A 22,442-nucleotide genomic window follows, 5' to 3' on the forward strand; every position below is an offset into this window, starting at 1 on the left:
TTCATCTCTGGTCGCATACTCCTCATTTGCTTGATTGACTATGAGTTGGGAATCACTGTACACCTTCAAATTATCTATTTTCAATAGTCCGGCAATTTTCAATCCCAATAGCAAGGCTTCGTATTCGGCAACATTGTTTGAGGCAGGGAAATCTAGTCTAACAGAGTATTCTAGCTCTATTCCTTCTGGGAAGAAAGGACAATCCCGACCCCAGCCCCCGCTCGGTTGGATGAGCAGACGCATATAACTCCCACTGTGTTGCCTCGTTACACCCTGCTTCCGTCTTATCACTCTGTTTCTCATGCGTTCCTTCTATGGGATAACATTCGACGAGAAAATCAGTAATTACCTGTCCTTTTTTAGATGTCCTTGGTTGGTATCTGATGTCAAATGCTCCTAACTCGATTGCCCATTTTGTGACTCTTCCCAACAGATCTGGTTTGGACATGATTGCTTTAATAGGCTGGTTTGTGAGCACTGTAATGGTATGAGCTTCTAAATATTGTCGAAGATTCCTCTTGGCTACTACCAATGCCAAGACAAGTTTCTCTGCAGGAGTGTATCTCTTTTCAGCGTCAATCAGGCTCTTGCTGACATAGAAAACAGGTTGTTGGAGGTAGTTCTCTTCTCGGAACAATGCTGTGCTTATTGCCACTTCGGTTACGGCAAGGTACATATACAACATCTCTCCAGACTTTGGTATAGTTAGGATCGGGGGACTTGTCAAGTATCGTTTTAGTTGATCACAAGCTTCCACCTGCTCTGGCCCCCAAACCTCGTTTTTCCTATTCCGGATTGCTCGAAAGAAGGGTTTGCATCGGTCAGACAAACGTGAGATGAACCGGCTCAATGCCGCTACCCGCCCTGTCAGCACTTGTACTTCTCTTGGAGTCTTCGGGCTTGGCATGCCTCGTAATGCCTCCACCTTCTCTGGGTTTGGCTCAATGCCCTGCCTATTCACAATGTGTCCCAAAAATTGGCCTGATGAGACAACGAAAGCACATTTGGTCAGGTTCAGCCTCATCCGATATCGCCTCAGCACCTCGAAGGTTTCCTGAAGATGACCTATGTGTTGGGTTTTCACCGCACTTTTGACAATCATGTCATCTATATAAACTTCCATTGTCTTTCCAATTTGATCCTTGAACATCTGATTCACCAACCGTTGATACGTTGAGCCTGCATTCTTCAAACCGAATGGCATCACCGTATAACAATACAAGCCACGCTCGGTAATGAAAGTTGTTTTTTCTTGATCTTCGACTGCCATTGGGATTTGGTTGTACCCTGAGTAAGCATCAAGAAAAGTTAGAAGTTCATACCCGGCCGTGGCATCCACCATCTGATCAATTTTAGGCAGAGGGTAACAGTCTTTCGGGCAGGCTTTGTTTAGATTGATGTAATCGACACAAACTCGCCATTTTCCCTTCTTCTTTGGCACGACCACCACATTAGAAATCCATGTCGGGCACCACACGTCGCAGATGAACCCAACTTCCAGAAGTCTGTCCACTTCATCGCTAATGATCTGATTTCTTTTTGGCGCGAACCTCCTTTGCCTCTGCTGGTGTGGTGGGTGGTTAGGGTCCACATTCAGGCGGTGACACGCGACACTAGGATCGATTCCAGGCATATCCACATGTGACCATGCGAACACATCCTTATTATTCCTTAAGAACTCGATGAGATGCTCCCTTTCGGCGTTGGATAGGAGGGAGCCCACCAATACTTTTCTATTGGGATCGGAAGGATCCAGTATTTCTTCCCTTAGTGGTTCAGTTGTGGGGGGCTTTGGATCGTCTTCCTGCTCTGCTGGTGGGTCCTCCATTAATTGCTATAATTGCTGGTTCGGTTGCGGCTGCGCCCCAGCTGCATTCTTGAGGTCAGTCGTTATGTTGTAACACTTTTTGGCTTCGAGTTGATCCCCTTTGATATCGATAGTACCAGCACCATCGTCAGTTAAACATCTCATCACTTGGCACCTAGTTGATGCCTCTCCATCCATTCTATGGATCCAATCTCTTCCCATGATCACATTATAGGCGCTCGGAGCGTCTACCACCACGAAAGTCACTAAAAGGGTTTTCCCAGCGGCTATGATGGGTAATGTCACGTCTCCTATTACTCGTGCCTTGCTGCCGTCAAATGCGAAGAGCGGTGTAGGATTGGGCCTGATCCCCTTTTCGTCCAATTTCATTCTCTTGAAGGTGTTCAGAAACATTACCTCTGCGCTGCTTCCACCGTCGATCATAACCCTCTTGACTTTCGAGTTCCCAATTTGAAGAGTTATGACCAGTGCGTCGTTGTGAGGAAATTGAATTCCTTCGAGATCTCGTTGGGTGAATGAGATGATCCCGACCTTCTCCAATGATTGGGCCGATTGTGGTGCTGAAGCGATTCCACAAACACGTCTTATCTTTTCAGCTTGTCTTTTCTCGGTTCGGGCTCGAGCTAGCTGACCCTCTGGCAGTTGAGGTCGGCCATGGATAGCATTGATTTCCAACAATCCCTCCTCAGTGGCGACGTTGTTGGTCACTGGTTCAGCCGCGCGCTCCTCCTTCAACTTATCTTTTGGTTGGGCCCGATATTGCCAAAGCATCCCCTTTTTTAGCATTGCTTCAACTTGATATCTAAGATTCCGACAGTCGTTGGTGGTGTGGCCAAAGTCGTTGTGGTGTGCACAAGTCTTGCTTCGGTCTCGTTTCTCTGGTGGTTCACGTAATGTCGGAGGCGTTCGAAAAATCCCTTTTCCCTTATTTTCGTGGAAAAGTTTAGCCAGACTAACAGTAAGTTTGGTTGGGGGAGAATTGGTCCTTGCTTGATTGCGGAGACTTCCATTTGGAAAATTTGTCCTTGGCCCTTGGATCATCTCATACGGGTGCTTTGGTGTTGAAATGGCTGCGGTGGTGCGCTTTGACAAAGCGAGTTCTTCCTCTTCAAGTCTGATGATTCCATCAGCTCGAGCCAAAACCTCCCTCATGTCGAGGGGTGGTGTCTTGACCAAGGACTTATGCATTTTCGTTCCTGGCGTTACCCCCTCGCGGAATGCCAGTGATGCAGTGTGAGAGTCGTAAGTCTCTAAAGTAGACATTTCCTCCGTGAATCGCTTCAGATAATCTTTGAGACTTTCACCTGCCTTTTGCTTTGTGCTGAACAGCATTGTGATGTCTTTCTTTCTCCTTTGATTGCACACGTATTGGGATATGAAAGCTTCGCAAAGCTCAGTGAAGCTGCCGATGGATCTTGGTTTCAACTACCTAAACCACGTCAAGGCCGACCCTGACAGGCTAGATGGGAATAGTTTGCATAGCAGCGCTTCGTCTTCGCTTTCGAGGACCATTTGCTGCTGGAAGTGATAGATATGCTCAATGGGATAAGCCACGCCTTCAAATAACTTGAATTTGGGTTGAGTAAACTTCGCGGGCTTCTTAGCTTTCAGAATATCACTGGTGAAGGGTGATTTGCAAATTCCCTTGGCAGCTTCAACAGCCAATTCGGCATGTGTTTGTGGTTTGTACCATTTCACAATCTTTTCAATTTGTCTTCGCAGCTCGATTTATGCGGGTTGGGGAGTGCGGGCGTTTGTACATACCCACGAACCCACGTCGTGTCGCTTGTGTACGAGTCCGTATGGGATAATGCGCCTGTGAACCCACGTTGAGTGGTGCACATCCGAACCCGTGTTGGGCGGTGCACATCCGAACTCGCATTGGGTTTACGCGCATGCGAACCGGTATTGGTCCAATGCCCATATGAATTTTCGTTGGGCTTATGCGCATATGAACTCATATTGGACCGACGCCAATCCGAGCTCGTGTTTCGCGCATGCGAACCCACATTGGGTCAATGCCCATCCAAACCTATGTTGGGTTGTGCCTTAGTTCGATCCTGTGACGTGGCGGATCGGTAGGAAATTATTCTGCTCCCACACTTCCCTTCTCTCTCTCTCTCTCTCTCTCTCTCTCTCTCTCTCTCTCTCTCTCTCTCTCAAATTCCCATTCTTTTGGAAACTAAACCCCTTCCTAGACCTTAAAACAATTCATATTTTTATGAAACTACTTGGAAATTTGACAAAACTCCTTCTCTTCGAATATGAACCCTAGTAATTGAATCATTAATTGTTTGTTGGGGTTAGAACTTGGAAATTTGAATCTACTAGGATTTAGTCACGTTGGAGGGTGTTGGGCTTTCAAATATATCGCATGTGTGTCTATTTGGATACATATATTTCGTTGACTGCAGAGAAGGTGGGTCAGGAGGAGCGGGGGTTATCGTCGGCTGGGTGGGGTGGCGGACTAGATTGGGTGATGGCTGTTGGTTTTTTTTTTTTATGAACTGGGGGCCAAATCCCCAAGAACAAACAACTACCTACTCACAAGAAGGGCAGGTCTTGAGATTTTGAGGGCCCTGTGTGAAATTTAAACTGAAACCCTGACATAATCTAATATGAAAATACTTTTTAAAAAAAAATTGCCATCTTAATGTCATAAATCAATTTTTTAATAACTAAAATTTATCATCATTTAGCACGTAATAACAATCACAAATCAAATTCATAAATTTTTTAATGTTATCATTTGATAAAGTTAAATATTAGTATGTTTTATAAAACAAAAAATAAGAGTTCAAGAGAAAGAAGAAGAGAAGGCATGAATTTTTTTTTGGTTTTGTATTGAGTGGAAGAAAGTACTTTTTTATATAGGAGAAAGCGTATGGGTGTGATATATACTATTGTTACTTTAGTTGGAATTTTTTTTTGGGACAATTTTAGTTCGATCTTTCTTTCTTTTTCATGTGCTTCTTTTTTAAAATTATTTAAAATTTTGTTATTATAATGAAAAAAGAATAAAATTATGAATAGATTGAAATCACTAAGGAGGGTGTATTTAATTTAGATTTTAAATAATTTTAAAAGAGTTATAAAGTTGACGGAGTTTAACTGAATTTAATTGAGTTTGACTGAATTCTACAAACTCCACATAGATTTTGACTGAATTTGTGTACAGATTTTGTTAGAGTTTTATCATTGATTTTAACGGAGTTTATAACACTAATAAAACAAAGGGTTTAGGGGTGATGACGGTGGTGGTGATGACGATGGCTATGGAAATGGTGCTTTGTGGGTGATGGTGGGGGAGGAGGTGGGGGTGGTAGTGGTGGTGGAGGTGATGGTGGTGGTGGAGGTGGTGGCGGTGGCTGTGGGAGTGGCGGCGACGACAATGGCGGTGATGGTGATGATGCTGGCAGTGGCTGTGGTGGTGGTGACGGTGGGGGTGATGATGGGGCTGATAGTGAGGGTGGTAGTGGTGGTGGAGGTAGGGGTAAATGTGGTGGTCGTGGAGGTGGCAGTGATTGTGATGGTGGTGAAGGTGGGGGTTGTAGTGAGAGTGGCAGTGGATGGTGGTGGAGGTAGCGGCGGTGATAGCCATGATAAGATGGTGGTAATAGAAGTGGGGAAATCATATCTTGATAATAAAAATAATATATCTATCAAAATCTCTGGGTGAAAGCAAAGATTTTTAATGGGCTAAAATTAGTCTATAATCAAATGAAATCCATCGCTTTTTATATTTGACTTCTATAAAATCGTGATTGAATGCACCTGAACTTTGAAACTTCTTTAAATTCTTTTAAAATCTAAATTGAAAACACCCCTTTAAGACTCAAATTTGGGCCTTGTACAAAGGGATAGGCAATAGAAACCAACTCCACTAAATACACTCGTGTCAATTTACTGTACGCTGGAGTATATATACAAATTTTATAATATTAATATATAATATAAAATATAAAAATTTTAGGGGCCCTTAAAAATCATAGATTGTGCGGTGGAGCCACTTGCATCACGCCAGGGCTGCCCCTGCTCACAAGGCCAATCACGAGAGTTCTGGAAACTCCCAAAATATCATCTGCCAATACTGAAGCCTGGAGTATACTCAAAGGAAACGATTCCCAAGTCCTCATTGTAACTCCATTGTGCGATACAATCTTGGCTGTTGGTTTTTGTTTGTCTTTAATAATTAGTTTTTGTTTGTTTTCCTTTCAATTTTATTAAAAGGGTTTGTGTCATCATAAAGACTAGCCTCTCTGCACGCGCTTTCGCACCTGCAAGAGGCTTTTTTAAAAAAAATTTAAATTTATTTTAGAATTAAAAAAGATAATTGGTAGTTGTGTTCCATAAAAAGAGGAACCATTATCTGATTTTTCTTTTAATTTTAAATTTTTTTAATATGAAAAAGTGTGAATTTACCATAGGATCCTCATTTAATTAATAATTTCAATTCTTAATGTTTGCATTAACCAAAGACATTTTCTGGTATTTTGAATGTTTCACCATTCTCTGCCTTTTGCTTTATATATATAGATAAAAACAAAAAAGATAACCATAATTAAATGGTATTTTAGGAATAATGGTGGGTGGAAAGATAAGATTATATTTTTTGAAATTTATATAACGATTTGGAAGATAAGGTGGATGGGGAAATAAGATAAGGGAGTGAAATAGCAACACTTTTTTTTTCGTTATGATTCTTTACAATGCTTTTATAGTGGTTCCCAAAGAAAGACTTGTTAGAGCGAGTGCAGTTTTCCTGTTACTATTTCCCTTGTGCCCCTATGTTTCTCTTCTTATATTTTTGACACGTGTTACATGATTTAACAGAAATTTAACACTGTTAACTTTATTTCAACATAATAAAATTTATTTAAAAAAACAAACTCCATTTCCTCGCCTCATCTATTCAGCAAAAACCTTGTTTTTGTTTTTGTTGCTCCAGACCAAGTTCATCAGATCCACCATGGGTTTGTTTATGCCTCCATGGGATGATGGGACCGAAAGTTATATCTAATCTCCACCACCACACCCATTCATCAGACCCGCCATCTCACTATGTCCATTTGCTTCAAGAAACTCTCAAACCCATATAGATAAAGTGCTTCAATGAAAGATTTGTCCCAAGGAAACGTCAATCGAGCACTGCTCTTTTTTGAAAGAGAGGGAGATCGAGAGGGAAGCAGAGAAATCAAAGGGGAGAGAGAGAGAGAGAGAGAGAGAGAGAGAGAGAGAGAGAAAAGGAGGCTTCGCCAGCGGTGAGAAGGAGATGGGGTTGCTGCCGGCTGGTTTGGGGTTGGTGGGAGGGAGTTCGCTCTTGGGTCTTTTTTTTCCTTCAATTTTTAGTTTTCATTTTTTAATTTAACTAAATTTAACACTGTTAACTTCGAGTTAAATGGAAGGACAAGTGTCAAAAAGTTAGATGGGTAATAGGTGGGCACAGGAGAAATGGTAACAGGAAAACTGCACTCTGTTAGAGCACCTCCAGCGCAGCTGTTTTGCCTGGGCAGGAGGGGGCCTAGGCCCAGCTTTTGGCTCTAGCGCACAATGGTAAGACCAGGCAGTTGATGGGGTCCACAAGCTTGGGCAGGCCCAAAGGCAAATTGTGCCTGGGTTTGCTGACGTCATTGATGACGTTAGTAACTAAAAAAAACCAAAATTTTCAGAATTTTTTTATATATAAATAACTAGTCCTATTTTTCACTTCTCATGCCAAAATTAATGATTTAAGTATAAAAATATAAAATAAATTAAAATGAATAGTAATTGCCCTTGCCCTTGCCATTTGGGGTGGAACCAAAAAAAGAAAGGTTGACATTATTCACGTAAATAGTGTCAACCCTTGCCTTACCTTTGCCTTGCTCTTGCCTTTTGGGGTGGAGGTGCTCTTACATACAATGAACTTTCATTCCAACTCGATTGCTCTACAATATTTGTCAACTACCTCCAATTGGTAGCTTTTTTATCTGGCCAAAAAAAAAAGTAACTTCTTAATTTAAGAGCTTTTGGCCCTATTATTGTCTCTAAATCATATTCTTAGACAAATTTTTTCGTGAATGAGTTCAAGTTCAAACCCCTATGACATGGCACCTTGATAGCGTGTGTGATTGAGAAAGCCCCTCTCCCTTATGGTTTAAACTATCCTTATATTCAAAAATAGATATATTTAAATGTGATTGTTAATGACTTTTGTTTAACAATTATAGAAGCATTATTTAACAAAAAAATTAACTTATTTGAAAAAAAAAAAACACTCGGATTGTATGAAACTCACCCACAAGAGGTGAATGATGTCCATCAATTACTTTTACATGATAAGGTGGTCATTGTAAACTTATTTTTTAACTTATAAGTGTGAGAGCTAATGGTTTAAAAACACTGCGATATAAAAAAAAAATTTGTGAATGAAATGATTCCCTCTTCTTTTTCTTTTTCTTTTTTTCTTTTTTTTCATATTTAAGATATTGGAAGAAATTAAAATAAAAATAATTTGAAACCCAACCTGTATACCAACTGTAACCACCCCTTAAAGGTAATAAATCATCACCACCCCTTTAAATTTAATAGAAACACCCCTGCTGCCAGGCAAACTTTACCCAAAGAAATTTGAAAAGTCAGAAAAATCAGAAAATTTGTAATTTTCGAGACACCCTAAGAGGATGAACACTTCAAGCTCAACAAATGTAAGAGTTCCAAGGAAAGGGATTGCTCTACCTCAAGAACACAAACAAGAAGAAGCACAAGACATGATATTTATTTCATATGGCGGCACTCGTCATTCTATATATATATTGCACTTTGGTAGCTAATCCTAGTGAGGTTGCGGTCCATCTCACCTATCTTTTTACAGTACCACCAATGTTTCTTGGCTCCTGCAATGGCATCATTTGCTTGGGCAACTATCGCAAGCTAGTGTTGTGGAATCCATGTAACGATACCTCCATAACCATTAAGGACACACCCATCAAGTTCTTATGGATTTGGGTAGACACAGGAGGATTTTTATTTATTTATCAAGGTCTTTTAAAATGTTATGATTAAACCCTGATGTGGCCTTTCGGCTGAAGTGGTGAAAGTGTAGGTGTTTGGCCTAGTTGTTGATATCTTTTTGTTAAATACCACGAGGTGTCCCCACACCGGAAGGGTGGGATTAATCTCCGCTCGGGATTTGGCTTGCCCCTGACCACAAAGTACTTCCAACGGGTTTCGAACCCCGCCATTGAGACACTATGGTAGCTCGCCAGTTGGAGGTGGCAGTTTGCCAACCGCACCACACCTTGTGGTTAATATCTTTCAAAGATTGATTAATATGACAACTTCAAACATTCTTCTTCTAGTATTTTCATAGTGGTTATAATTATGCTTGATTACGATTTTAGACAAAATTTTAATCCAATGAATAATTGTGAAGGATACGAGGAAGACACTATGGGCCAAATCACCAACAAATCTACCCCCAGAATTTATTTGTTTTGAACATAACTATGGACCAAAAATTAAATCGTGACATTTAATTTAGGGTACTTTTATTTATAAGCATACATAGAATGATGTGTGTGTGAGAAACCCCATTCTTTATTTTCCCTTTTAAGTTAGAACGTCACTTGTATTAAAAAAATGATCAAAAGGCTCGAAACCAAATATACCAGACCCCAGTGAAACAACTGAACAAATTTGACAAATCATCAATAACGTTGTTGATTGAATATACCAAAAGCACTAGCATGCAGTCTAAAAATAGCCAAAACCTACTGGTTAGGTTGCTCCGTACGCTCTCCCTTTACACAAACAAAGGTGTGCACAAGGAGGAAAGCCAGGCGCTGCGTAGGAAGACTCACCCTAGCCACTATAGTGACCCTACCTAGAAGCGGCATCCCAGGATCTTTTTATCTGAGCACTCAAGCCAAGTGATTCACAGGCATCAGAATGCATGATATGCTTCAATGAGGACTACCAATAACAATTAGATAAGCTAAGTGGTTTTCAAACTTTCTTAAACTTTATGATTATCATATTGATTGGGGTACCACAGAGACCTAGCCTCTGAAAGATCCCAGTCATAAACGAGATCTGGTCGGTATCAAGGGTGAGGAGGAAGAAGAAGACCAGCCGCGACTTGTGCTAGAAGAGAGGAGACATAAAGAGGACACAGATGAAGATGAAATGTAAGAACATCTCCAACCCAACAGTTAATCCACAGTGAAGATGCCATCCATCAAGTGATAGTCTAAACTATAGGGTTTCTCACACACATTCCCGGGATGTTATAGGAGTTCGAAAACAATTAGTCTGCAAGTTAAGGTTTTTTTTCATTGGGCTAGGCCCCTTGACAACTACAGTTTTTTTTTTTATATGGACCAGAATAAGTTGGCCACTTTTCTATTGACCCAACTCTAGGCCCATTCATAATTTCTTTTCCAGCCCAACTCAAAACCATTGCATTCGGTTCGCTTTCTTGTTTTTTTTTTTTTTTCTTAATTAATGATAGGCGTTTGCTTCTTCACATTCAAGTCGGGACCAGCAATAACCAAAATCCAAAGCTCTGTTTTTCTCAGATCCATCTCTCATTCCGCTATTGTACCTCACTAAATTGCGAGCTCAGAGAACGACGTGCCGTTTCAGGCCGTAAAGATCCGAGTCCGTGCAAATGGAGGCTCCGCAAGGCGGATCCGACAGAGACAAATCGAGCTCCACCTCTTCTCCCATCTCCGTCGTCTCCAACTTCTGGAAAGGTATCTTTCAATTTGTTGATCAATTTAGTTGAAGCCTAGAGTTGCGGTTTTGCTTGAAGAATATGAAAATGGTAGCTCTATAAGGATCCTCAACTTTTTTTCTTCACGTAGCTCAGCAATTTGGTTTTGTAGCGTCACGTCTAATTGTTATTGATTGGATTCTATGTCACTAGCTATAGAAGCAAAAACTAGCTCTGATTTGGATCATATATAAATAAGTATGTACGTGTGAATGTAAGTGCGCGCACATAGTTTGTTCATAATTACAGCAATGATGCAATTAACTAATTTTATTGGGCTTTATCGCGTTTTGTGTACAATTATTAAGTATTGGAGTAAAAACTAAATCACATATTAGTAGTGACAGTGGAATGGTTTTATCCATAAGAAATTGCAGAAGGGCTTGAAATTTGCATAATGGGAATAAAAGGTATTCATTGATGATGCCTCATAGTTCGAAAACCATTCAGTTTAGTATAGCCTCTTTTAAGATCGGAATTATGCCTCATGGACTCTCCACTGTGGTGACCAAGTTATTTGGGTTGCGTAACGAATGAAACAGGAACATCATTCAAAAAACTATTTATCAATGGCTGATTTTGTTTTTTATTGACAGAATTTGATTTGGAGAAGGAAAAAAGTGTACTGGATGAGCAAGGGCTCAGGATAGCTGAAAATCAAGAAAACAGCCAGAAGAATAGGCGGAAGCTTGCAGAGAGCACTAGAGGTATGCCGTTTTATATTCTCATGATCAGACTAAATGTACTTTGTTTACAGTGAAGGGATTTCTCTAATTAATAGTTGGTCTAGTGAGGGAAGAGGACTGCCTCTCCCTGGGCCAGCCTGAATTACTTCTTGGAAGTGGAGATATTGGGTACCTTGTAGAGGCCTTTTTCTGTGATTTAATTGTTCCATCTCACTTTGCATGATAAAAAAACATATTTTTTAATTTACAAATTGTTTTGCTGACAGATTTCAAGAAAGCTGCACCAGAGGAAAAGCTAAATCTTTTTAACTCTTTACTTAGAGGTTACCAAGAAGAAGTTGATAATCTTACCAAGAGAGCGAAGTTTGGGGAGAATGCTTTTCTTAACATCTATCAAAAACTTTACGAGGCTCCAGATCCTTATCTGGCTCTTGCTTCAAGTGCTGTAAGTACTGCTAGTTTTTAATATTTTCTTGAAATGTCAACCTTGATTTGGTGTATACTTTGATCCGTATACATTAACGCATTAAGCATATAAATGTATGAAAAGGGTTTAAATAACTCAGGCGATTCTCTTTGAACCAAAAAAATTGTTCTTTACACTCATGTCTTTGGTAAATTTTGATATCCAATTTTTCCCTCCAAACAATTGGAGGGAAAAAAAACCCTTCCCCTACCTCAGGATATTTCAGTCTGTGGCCATTGCAGGGCATGGTGGTGGGTTGTTTTTCTATTTAAACTTGATTGGAAGTTAAAAAATTGATGATGGATATGAGTTTAATTTCATCAACAAAATATTTTGGGATTAGAAGAGCAAGATTTTGGCTTTAAATAGAATCCCATAACTCTCAAATGCAAGTGGATGATTACAGTTGTGAATCCAATTGAAATATCATTGATTCATTAGTGTTGTTTGAGGAAAACTTTCAGTGGTTGCTAGTTCATATAAATGAACTGGAAAAATTCAATGATCAAAATCCTGCATCATTTGTTGACTCCATGTTGTATCTCCTGTGTGTACTCCTATGCACTCTCTGCTCTTTAGCTGTGTGCTGTGTCTCTATGTTTCATTATTAAACTTGTATTCATCTCCTGCAGGAGCAAGATCTGAAATTGTCTGAATTAGAATCTGAGAATAGGAAAATGAAAGTTGAGCTTGAAGAATTCAGGACAGAAGCAACTCATTTAAAAAATCAACAGGCAACAATAAGAAGACTTGAAGACCGCAACCGTCAGTTAGAGCAACAGGTTGGCTATGTCTAATATTTATTTTCTAATTTAAAAAAATATCACTATATCTTTTGAGGTGTTATGAAATTTTCAATTTCTCAATATGGCAACTGAAATTTTTTATTGGTAATGCAAAGCATTTACTAATAGCATCATTCCATCTCAAGTTAGACAAATGAATTGGGTTGATAAATGGTTTCTTCCCAGGCTTTCTCTCTTTGGTGAGGTGTCTTTTAGTTAAAGGTAGATGTAAATTGTAATAATGTAAATAGTTTTTTAAAATGCAAATGATCATTACCTTCCTTTATCATGCCATGTGCTCTTGTAGTTCATTCTTTCCAAATCATTTTTATTTTATTGATTTCATTATGTTACTTTGTTATAATAATTAAAATGTAATTGTTGGAGTATTTGGCCATGTTGGAAATTTAGAGCAGAACAAATATACACTTTTTAATCAGTGGTGATATCTCTTTTTAATGAGTGAACTTTCTCATATGCTGTCAGATGGAGGATAAAGTTAAAGAAATTGTGGAGATCAAGCAACGCAGTTTTGCGGAAGAGAACCAGAAAATGCTTGAGGTCCTAAAAGAAAGGTAACAATTCCTGTGATATAGCCAGATTTATTTGACTGATGTCAGGGAAATTCTACATGAGATCTCTGAATGGTTTTGTTTTGTGTCTTTTGATGTCTTATTGAAACTTCACTTTATACAGAGAGCAATTGTTGCAAGATCAATTACGACAAGCTAAAGACAGTGTTTTCAATATGCAGAAATTACATGAGCTTGCTCAAAGTCAATTGTTCGAGCTTCGTGCTCAATCTGGTGAGTGCCAAATTTCCTGATTTCTTCTCTAGAACATCTTTAATACATTCGCAATATTTTATAGGTATCTATCTCTCCAGCAAATATGATAAATTTTCCTGAAGAGTCTCATGTTTTGTCTACTGATTTCAGATGAAGAGAGGGCAACCAAGCAATCCGAGGTCAATCTTCTGATGGATGAAGTTGAACGGGCCCAGACACGGCTTCTTAGTCTTGAGAGGGAGAAGGTGTGTGTGAAACCCTAAAGTTTTTATGTTACAAGATGAGTTGTTCATAATCCACTTTCAACATTCATTGTACATTCTTTATTTGTAGCTGTTGCATTGTAGTTTCACACTCTTTTGTGCAAATGGATCATACATTGTAAATTTTCATTGTTTGTTAAGGTCCAGGCTACCGCAATCATTGTTTATTCAATTTCTCGATTTTGCTTCTTGCAGTAAATGGTTCTTCATTGTTGAAGCCCCATTTTTCATTGAACATTTTGCAGGGACTTCTGCGCTCCAAATTAGACACAGCAAATGAAGACACTGAAAATAAGAACAGGTGAGGTACTTCAGAGACTTACTTGTACTTCCATGCCCCCCGAGACTATGGTTTTAATTTATTTTCGTTTCTTTCAGATGATAGTTATTTTATTCCAAGAACAACGAAAATACAAAGGCCCTTCCTTAGAAATTTGGAATTTTTATTCTTTAAAATGGATAATGTTTGTTAAGTAAATTTTATTGCAAAGATTCTATGAATTCTATTCAATGTCAAATATTTTGCTGCTCTAAGAAACTAAGCATAGTATTCGTTGAATGAAGAACTTATTAAAAGAAAAAAATACAAATAGAAAAGAACTTCTTCCAATATTCTAGTGATGCAAGTAACTGATTGAATGAGTCTCTGCTATCTTCTCTCGTTCATTTTTCGTATGCATCAAATCCTTTACCACAAATACGTTAGTTGCAAATTGCAATCCACTAGTTCAGTGGACAGTATGTACTTGAAAATTTTAGAAGAGAAACTTATCAGCCCTTTCTATAGGAAAAGTTTAGATGAATGTTTGTGATCTTCAGTTTTTATTGTTTTTTCCCCCTTTCTTGTCATTCATCAAATTTCAGGATCTGCACCCGTTCTATAATTGGCTGCTCCTCCTTCATCCTTGAGCTTGTCAGATGTTAAAGTTTCATGAGAGGGTGTCGTCTTGGATAGCTTTATTAGAACAGCCCTTGGTACCAGTTAGGGTGGACTTATATTCTAGAAACATGTTTCGTGACTTTTGGGCATCCTATTGCCATAGTGTCAGATTTTGGGTTTTTACCCTGCTCTCTAAGTGGGATTATGGATATTTGATGCATCTATAGTGTTCTGTTCCACTTGTATAGATTGGTTCTATTGTTGGGTTATCTTTTTATATCTTAAGTTTATTGCTGTGCTACAGTGATACTTCAGATTCAAATAGCATCCTTGAGAATTCTTTAATTGCCAAAGAGAAGATCATCGCCGAACTCAACATGGAACTGCACAACATTGAAACAACATTATCAAACGAAAGAGAGGAGCACCTGAATGAGATCAAGAAGTTGAACGCATTGCTCATTGAAAAGGTATACTAATTTTATTGCTTCAGTTCTACATAGGTAGTCCTGCTTTGTAGCTCTATGCCCTTTGTTATATAATTGAGCTCCCAGCTCCTTTTCTGTACCACAGTTTTATTTAATTTCTTCTCTTTTCCTCTAAATCATTTTATTTTCTGCCTTTTAATTAAGGAAGCTGCTCTCGAGGAGATGAAGAAAGAGCTTCAGGCAAGGCCAACAACAAAACTGGTTGATGATTTGCGTAAAAAGGTGAAAATTTTGCAGGTAATGCCATCTTTCTCTACATTCTTTAGCTCAGAAGTTGCCTGTTATCAATTTAGCTTCAGTTTCATGAGTGTTATTGAAAATTTTTTATTTTTTATTTTTGAGTTCTTTTATTGTTTAGTTTTTTTTCTTGGACTTGTTTTCTTTTCTGTTTGGAGAAATTCGAAAAACATAATTGCTTGCGAGGAAACTAATTACTATTTCTAACTGTCAAATTGCTTTCACTTTGCACGATGACTGGAATAAATTCACTACGGTGTACCTTCAGTGTCACTGTTTCGAGTATGTCGTCTATCAGTCTACAATGGGAATCCATGTATGGGACTCCTGTGAAAATAGGCCGGAATGATTGGGGTCATGTTGGTAAATTGAAATGGTAATTGGCATTATTGAGTACACTAATACTATAGTCCATCTATGATGTATAAGATATGTATTTTACTTGAAAAATATTCAAGTACTCTATCAATGATTATTTAAAATGCTTACATCAGTGGTTCTATTTTATATTTATTCTTTTTCTTTTCTGCTTGATTCTTGTCCATTTTAATTTTATTCTCTTTTATTTATCTCCGGGTTTGTATTGTTTATTTGTTCTTACTTATCTTCTTTTCTTCCATAGAACTCCTTGTTATTTTGAAGCATTGTTCTCATTTTCCTGGTACCCCAACAGTGTTCTGTTAATCCCTCTTTAACTTCACATTATTATATTTGTAGGCAGTGGGTTATAATTCAATTGAGGCTGAAGATTGGGAAGTAGCCACAAGCGGGGAAGAGATGAGCAAAATGGAGTCTCTTCTTCTTGATAAAAACCGGAAAATGGAGCATGAACTCACACAGTTGAAAGTATGAAGACATGCATGCATGTGCAGACGCATTTGATTGGATTACTGTCTAGCTCTTGTCAGAGATTGATACCTATTCTATTACTAATCTGTCATTTGTCTGATGTATTTTTTATTGTGCTGCTTTCAGGTCAAACTTTCGGAGAAAGCATTGTTGCTGGAAAAAGCTGATGGCAAGACAGCAGAACTTACAGTAAAGGTTAATGAACAACAAAAGTTAATCCAAAAGTTGGAGGATGACATACTGAAGGTGGGGATCAAAGGCTCATTGTGGGCCTGAATGAGTGTGTTACTTTGTCTTCCATGATATGAACTATATAAAGTATATGGATATATTCAACTTTTTTTTTTCAGTTACAATTTTGACAAATGGAGTTACTTTAGATTTTATAAATATTGACGTAGACACATTCAAACTCTCATGCACATATGTGCCACCATCATATGATGCATAACTATGTACGCTAGTTGCCCCCACGATTTTTCTAAATTTTACTTTTCCCTTTCTAATGCAGGGCTATAGTTCCAAGGATAAGAAGGGAATCCTATTTGATGACTGGGATCTTTCAGAGGCTAGGAGTACTGAGGTGTCTGAGGTACCCCTCATCTCTCTCCCTGCCTCCCCTCTACATATCTCCATTTCTCTAATTTTTGGCACAACAAATTTCTGAATATTTGACAAATATTTTTCTCCACATAAAAGTCCGTCAGTCATAGGGTCTATAATTTCGAAAATATACTTCTTTGCTGCAATAATGCAATCTCTTTCCTTCCTGGCTGCTTTGTTAGTATTAGTCCTCAATCAAAGATTTTTATTCTTGGGAGAGATCATAACGTTAAGGTGTAAGAAAGTTTGAAATCACCTAGTTAATCGTATTGTTATTGGGTAGTCCTCATTGAAGCATATCATGCATTCTTAGCAAAATACATTAAGTTTTGTTGTTTCGGTTTTTGCAAATTTGAGAGTATGTACATCGCATGCTGATGCCTGTGAATAACTTCAGCAACTGGACCGGTAGGTTTTGGAAGGTTTTAGACTGCATGCTAGTGCTTTAGTATATTCACTTAACAACATTGGTGATGATTGCCAAATTTGTTCACAATGATTATATCACTGGCGCCCGGCCTATTTGGTTTCGAGCCTTCTGACAATTTAATCGTCAAAATACGTAACATATTTTTTTATTAATATACTCGTGAACTTTCTGTGCTAATTGCTAATTTATACTTAAATGACAGATCTTGACATGTACTATAAATTCCATATTACTCTCTTTGGTTAGCTAATCATTTGGTTTCACATTAGTTTATCTTGTTCTAAATCTAATAGCCTTTCTGAATCAGAATGCAGATCAAAAGCACATTTCCTCGGACCAAGACCAAAGCTCAATGCTTAAGGTTATCTGTAACCAGCGAGATCGATTCAGGACACGCTTGAGAGAGACAGAAGAAGTACGTTGTTTATTTTCAAACATCCATAATTGCTTTAGTTTTTTAATCTGCCATATCATATGGCTAGATTACTGGTCCAATCATTTGACTTTGCTGACTGATTTTGTTGTATTAGGAAATAAGGCAGTTGAAGGAAAGGATAGGAGCGTTAACAGCAGAACTGGAAAAGACAAAAGCTGATAATGTTAAACTCTATGGAAAGATTCGTTATGTTCAGGATTACAGTCTTGAAAAAGTAGTTTCTAGAGGATCAAAAAAGGTACTCTACATATGTTGCTATTTTCATCCTATTATGTGCTTTTAGTACCCTTTTCACTTTTTTGGTCAGAGTGCTTTTAGTTCCTTAATATATTCTGTTCCTTTTTGTGGTAATTTCAGCCTGCAGAGGATCTTGAAGGTGGTTTCTCCTCAGATGTTGAATCCAAATACAAGAAGATATATGAGGATGACATAAATCCTTTTGCAGCCTTCTCGAAAAAGGTTGCTAATTTTTACTTTCTGGTGAAATTATAAGTTTGTTATCAAAGATGCTTTCATCTTGGGATTTATTCTTTTTTACTTTCCTTTATTTGTTAGATATCGTATATTAAACTTAATTGACTCGTAACAGGAAAGGGATCAAAGGTACAAGGAGTTGGGTTTCAGGGATAGAATTACACTTAGCAGCGGACGTTTTCTTCTTGGCAACAAGTAAGATCACATAATATATATATTTTTTTTTGGGGTCAAAAAGTAAGATCACATAATCTCATTCTCAATTACTCGGAAAGTGCCTCGTAATGATTTTTTAATTGGAAAGGGGGTGTGTTCAAACCATTTTTGTGTGCTAATAAAATAACTGTTCAAAGTGTTTTTCGTCTCTAAATACAGACATATTTCTAGATTAATTTACTGAGGAGAATTATCGTGCAGGTATGCTCGGACTTTTGCATTTTTCTACACTATTGGGTTGCATATACTGGTGTTCACCTGTCTCTACCGAATGTCAGCTCTGAGCTATCTTAGGTATTTATCTATCTATTCCATTGATTTTGTAGCAGTTTTGATGGTTAGCTTTCTCACCCCTTGAATTTTTTATTTTTATTTTTTTTGCAGCAATGGTCAGGAGGATGTAATTATTGGCGATAAACAAGTGAACCTCCCACATGCGCTCTAGAATTACATGACAAAATATGTATATAAACCGACCAAAAATTTACCGAACGTTATGGTATTCTTTATGTTTCTTCCAGATTTGATTATAAGGATATTGGGATTTTCGTTTATTTTCTATAAATTTTTTGGTACCGTGGGAGATATACTGGAAAATTTTCATCCCAATACGTAATTTATTGAAAACATTTATCGTGTGACCAAAAGTAGTAACTTCTCTGCAACCTACGGTAGTTGCAATTGGTAAAAACGTGCCACAAGAGTTTAGGTCACAAACTATAGACTTAACAATATTTAAAGCTAATAAAAAGAATGAACCCTGGAACGCCTTTTTGAAATCCTAATTTTTTTTTTTGGTCTGGTTTTGAAATCCTAATTGGTTTAGGAAATCCTAGCCCATGTCGAAAAGGGTTTCCGTTAATAAAGCCTGTTTGAAATCCTACTTGGTTTAGGAAATCCTAGTCCATGACGAAAAGGGTTTCGGTTAGTTAATCCTACTTGGTTTAGGAAATCCTCTACGTCGGTCAGTTGCCTATATAAATATTATAAAGTCCTCTACAAGAAAATGTGTGAAGCATACAGTTTTGGCTGGCCATCCTTAAACGTGTGGTTTTTTGGGTGCATATTCCAATAAAAACTTCACTAGCTAGTTCTGCCAGAACAGATTTCCAGAAACTTAAACACTAATCCCATCGGTGGTTAACTTCGATCGGATTGGAGATGGCGAAACAGTTCAGGAAGAAGGTGTTGAGTCGAGAAGATGATGAAGATGAGACTGCACAAAACAGAAGAGAGAAAGAGAGAGGGGTTAAACGACAACCAACTTCCCCACACGATGAAGAAAATGATGATGGTTCAGAGTCTGAACAAGAGAGATTGCGTGATCAAAGAGAAAGGGAGCAATTGGACCGTAATATAAGGGAGCGGGACGCAGCAGCAACGCGAAAGCTATCAGAGCAAAAGCAGGCTTTTGCTACTCGGAGAAGCAATATTGTTGGCGACGTTGAAACTTTAAGAAAAGTTTCAAGACAAGAATATTTAAAGAAAAGGGAGGCAAATAAATTGAAGGAGCTTGGAGAATCTATAGAAGATGAGGAGTACTTGTATAAAGACGTTAAGCGTACTGAAGCGGAATACAATCGATTAAGTTACGAGAAGAAAATATATGAGCTTGCGACGAAGCATGAGGCTGCTACTCATCATGATCATGATCAGTACTACAGGATTCCGGAACCCCATGACGATCATGAGGGCGGTGTTAATCAGGAGAAGCGATTCTCGGTGGCTTTACAACGTTGCTGGGATGATGATCTGAATGCCAGGGATAAAAAATCAAACCCTTTTGCTGAACAGAAAGCTTGGGAGGATCAGCAAATTGGGAAGGCAACATTGAAGTTTGGTTCGAAAAACAAAAGGCGGAAATGTGATGACGAGTATGATTTTGTATTTGAAGACCAGATTGAATTTGTCAAGGCGTCGGTACTACTGGAGGGTGATCAGATGATTGCTAACGGTAATGGTGATGTCGGGAAAGTGCAACCAACCCATGAGTTGGATAAGCTGCGGGAGGAGAGGAAAACATTACCTATCTACTCATTTCGTGAGAGGTTGCTCCAAGATGTTGAAAAAAATCAGATTCTTATTATTGTTGGCGAAACTGGATCTGGAAAAACTACACAGATACCTCAATATCTACACGAGGCCGGGTACACTAGGGGAGGAAAGAAGATCGGGTGCACACAACCACGGCGAATTGCTGCAATGAGTGTTGCTGCCAGGGTTTCTCAAGAGATGGGTGTCAAGCTTGGGCATGAGGTTGGTTATTCCATCCGTTTCGAGGACTGCACCTCGGAGAAGACTGTTTTGAAATACATGACAGATGGAATGCTGCTGCGAGAATTCCTTTGTGAGCCAGATTTGGCAAGCTACAGTGTGGTGATGGTGGACGAGGCTCACGAGAGAACACTGTCAACGGATGTTTTGTTAGGATTGCTCAAGGACATTGCACGATATAGACCTGATCTTAAACTGATCATTTCAAGTGCTACTCTTGATGCTGAGAAGTTCAGTGATTTCTTTGATTCCGCCAAGATTTTAAGAATCCCTGGGAGACGGTATCCGGTTGATATACACTACATGGAAGCACCGCAGGCTGATTACCTAGATGCAGCAATTGTGGCTGCACTTCAGATACACGTGACACAACCGCCTGGGGACATATTGGTTTTTCTCACTGGTCAGGAAGAAATTGAAACCGCGGAGGAGATATTCAAACATAGGACAAGGGGGTTAGGTACAAAAATTAGTGAGCTTATAGTCTGTCCCATATATGCAAACCTGCCCACGGAGCTGCAGGCTAAAATCTTTGAGCCCACACCGGAAGGGGCTAGAAAAGTTGTCCTTGCTACAAATATTGCAGAGACCTCTCTAACTATTGATGGGATCAAATATGTCATTGACCCCGGCTTCAGCAAGATGAAATCTTATAATCCGAGGAGTGGGATGGAGTCACTGCAAGTCACCCCGATCTCAAAGGCATCCTCCATGCAAAGGGCAGGTCGGGCGGGTCGAACAGGCCACGGGAAGTGCTTCCGGTTATATACAAGTTACAACTATGACAGTGATTTAGATGATACCACAGTTCCGGAAGTGCAGCGGACTAACCTCGCCAATGTGGTTCTCACGCTCAAGAGCCTCGGCATTCATGACTTGGTGAATTTCGAGTTCATGGACCCTCCACCTTGTGAAGCATTACTAAAAGCCCTGGAATTGTTGTTTGCACTCGGTGCATTAAACAAAGTGGGGGAGCTAACTAAAGTTGGCAGACGGATGGCAGAGTTCCCTGTTGATCCAATGCTATCTAAAATGATCGTTGCCTCGGACAAGTACAAGTGCTCAGATGAGGTAATCTCCATTGCTGCCATGCTTTCCACCGGCAGTTCAATCTTCTATCGTCCCAAAGACAAACAAGTACATGCTGACACTGCAAGGTTGAGGTTTCACACTGGGAATGTGGGAGATCACATTGCATTGCTTAAGGTTTACAATGCATGGAAAGAGGCAAATTACTCGACGCAATGGTGTTACGAAAACTACATACAAGTTAGGAGCATGAAAAGAGCAAGAGACATCCGTGATCAACTCGAGCGCCTCTTGGAGAGGGTTGAGATCAAGCTCAGTAGCTCAAATGATTTAGAGGCTATAAAGAAGGCCGTTACATCAGGATTCTTCCCTCATTGTGCTAGGCTGCAGAAGAACGGGTGTTATAGAACAATCAAACATCCGCACACTGCCCATATACACCCCAGCTCAGGGACTATGGCATTGGAACATCACGTGCTTCCTAGATGTGTTTTGTACCATGAACTGGTACTTACTACCAAGGAATATATGAGACAGGTCACAGAGATAAAGCCGGAATGGTTGGTTGAAATAGCTCCACATTATTACCAGTTGAACGGCGTCGTTGAGGAGGATTACTCAACTTCGAAGAAGATGCCTCGTGGAAAAGGGCGTACAAGCACTTCAAAGCAAATTCCTAATCTTGTTGATTACAGCATATGTGTATAATTAGGAATATGAGTTTTTCCGAAATTATTTTTATATATGTACATCTCCATTTAATTTTGCATGAGAGAATACATAGATTTATTGTGTCTTTGTGCCGCCAAACTGTATATTTTTCTGTCATTTTAACTGAATCGACAAAGAAGGATTGAATTTTAACATTTTATCTGTGACATTTTATATGTGCATAGTAGGACGGAGTTGCAAGGCTTAATACCAAAAAATGTAAAGTTAAATTTCGGAAACTTTA

The 22,442-nt window shown here is 39.0% G+C and overlaps 2 protein-coding genes and 1 pseudogene across 2 annotated transcripts; 2 read left to right on the top strand and 1 right to left on the bottom strand.

Moving 5' to 3' along the window:
- Positions 1–1,834: 1,834 nt before the first annotated feature.
- LOC110746041 (uncharacterized) lies at positions 1,835–3,160 on the bottom strand. The gene has a single exon (XM_021946236.2). The coding sequence runs from the start codon at positions 3,158–3,160 to the stop codon at positions 1,835–1,837; it is 1,326 nt and encodes a 441-aa protein (XP_021801928.2).
- A 7,167-nt stretch (positions 3,161–10,327) lies between these two features.
- On the top strand, positions 10,328–18,738 carry LOC110745514 (protein CASP). Its single transcript, XM_021945620.2, has 19 exons — positions 10,328–10,563; positions 11,180–11,290; positions 11,536–11,714; positions 12,368–12,517; positions 13,007–13,095; positions 13,217–13,326; positions 13,459–13,553; positions 13,817–13,872; positions 14,756–14,921; positions 15,084–15,176; positions 15,894–16,022; positions 16,152–16,271; positions 16,537–16,617; positions 17,366–17,473; positions 17,589–17,732; positions 17,852–17,953; positions 18,084–18,163; positions 18,386–18,478; positions 18,569–18,738. Exons 1-19 carry the CDS (start codon positions 10,479–10,481, stop codon positions 18,627–18,629), a joined length of 2,052 nt encoding a protein of 683 aa, XP_021801312.2. The 5' UTR covers positions 10,328–10,478; the 3' UTR covers positions 18,630–18,738.
- A 486-nt stretch (positions 18,739–19,224) lies between these two features.
- LOC110745510 (pre-mRNA-splicing factor ATP-dependent RNA helicase DEAH1 pseudogene) lies at positions 19,225–22,292 on the top strand (annotated as a pseudogene).
- Positions 22,293–22,442: the final 150 nt, after the last annotated feature.

The sequence above is a fragment of the Prunus avium genome, chromosome 8 (genome assembly GCF_965620075.1).
Source record: "Prunus avium chromosome 8, drPruAviu1.hap1.1, whole genome shotgun sequence".
Lineage (NCBI taxonomy): Eukaryota > Viridiplantae > Streptophyta > Magnoliopsida > Rosales > Rosaceae > Prunus > Prunus avium.

Coding starts and splice junctions, on each gene's coding strand:
- LOC110745514 (XM_021945620.2), top strand. CDS start 10,479: ATGGAGGCTCCGCAAGGCGGATCCGACAGAGACAAATCGAGCTCCACC. Junction 10,564..11,179: donor CGTCTCCAACTTCTGGAAAG/GTATCTTTCAAT, acceptor TTTTATTGACAG/AATTTGATTTGGAGAAGGAA. Junction 13,873..14,755: donor GACACTGAAAATAAGAACAG/GTGAGGTACTTC, acceptor GCTGTGCTACAG/TGATACTTCAGATTCAAATA.
- LOC110746041 (XM_021946236.2), bottom strand. CDS start 3,160: ATGCTGTTCAGCACAAAGCAAAAGGCAGGTGAAAGTCTCAAAGATTAT.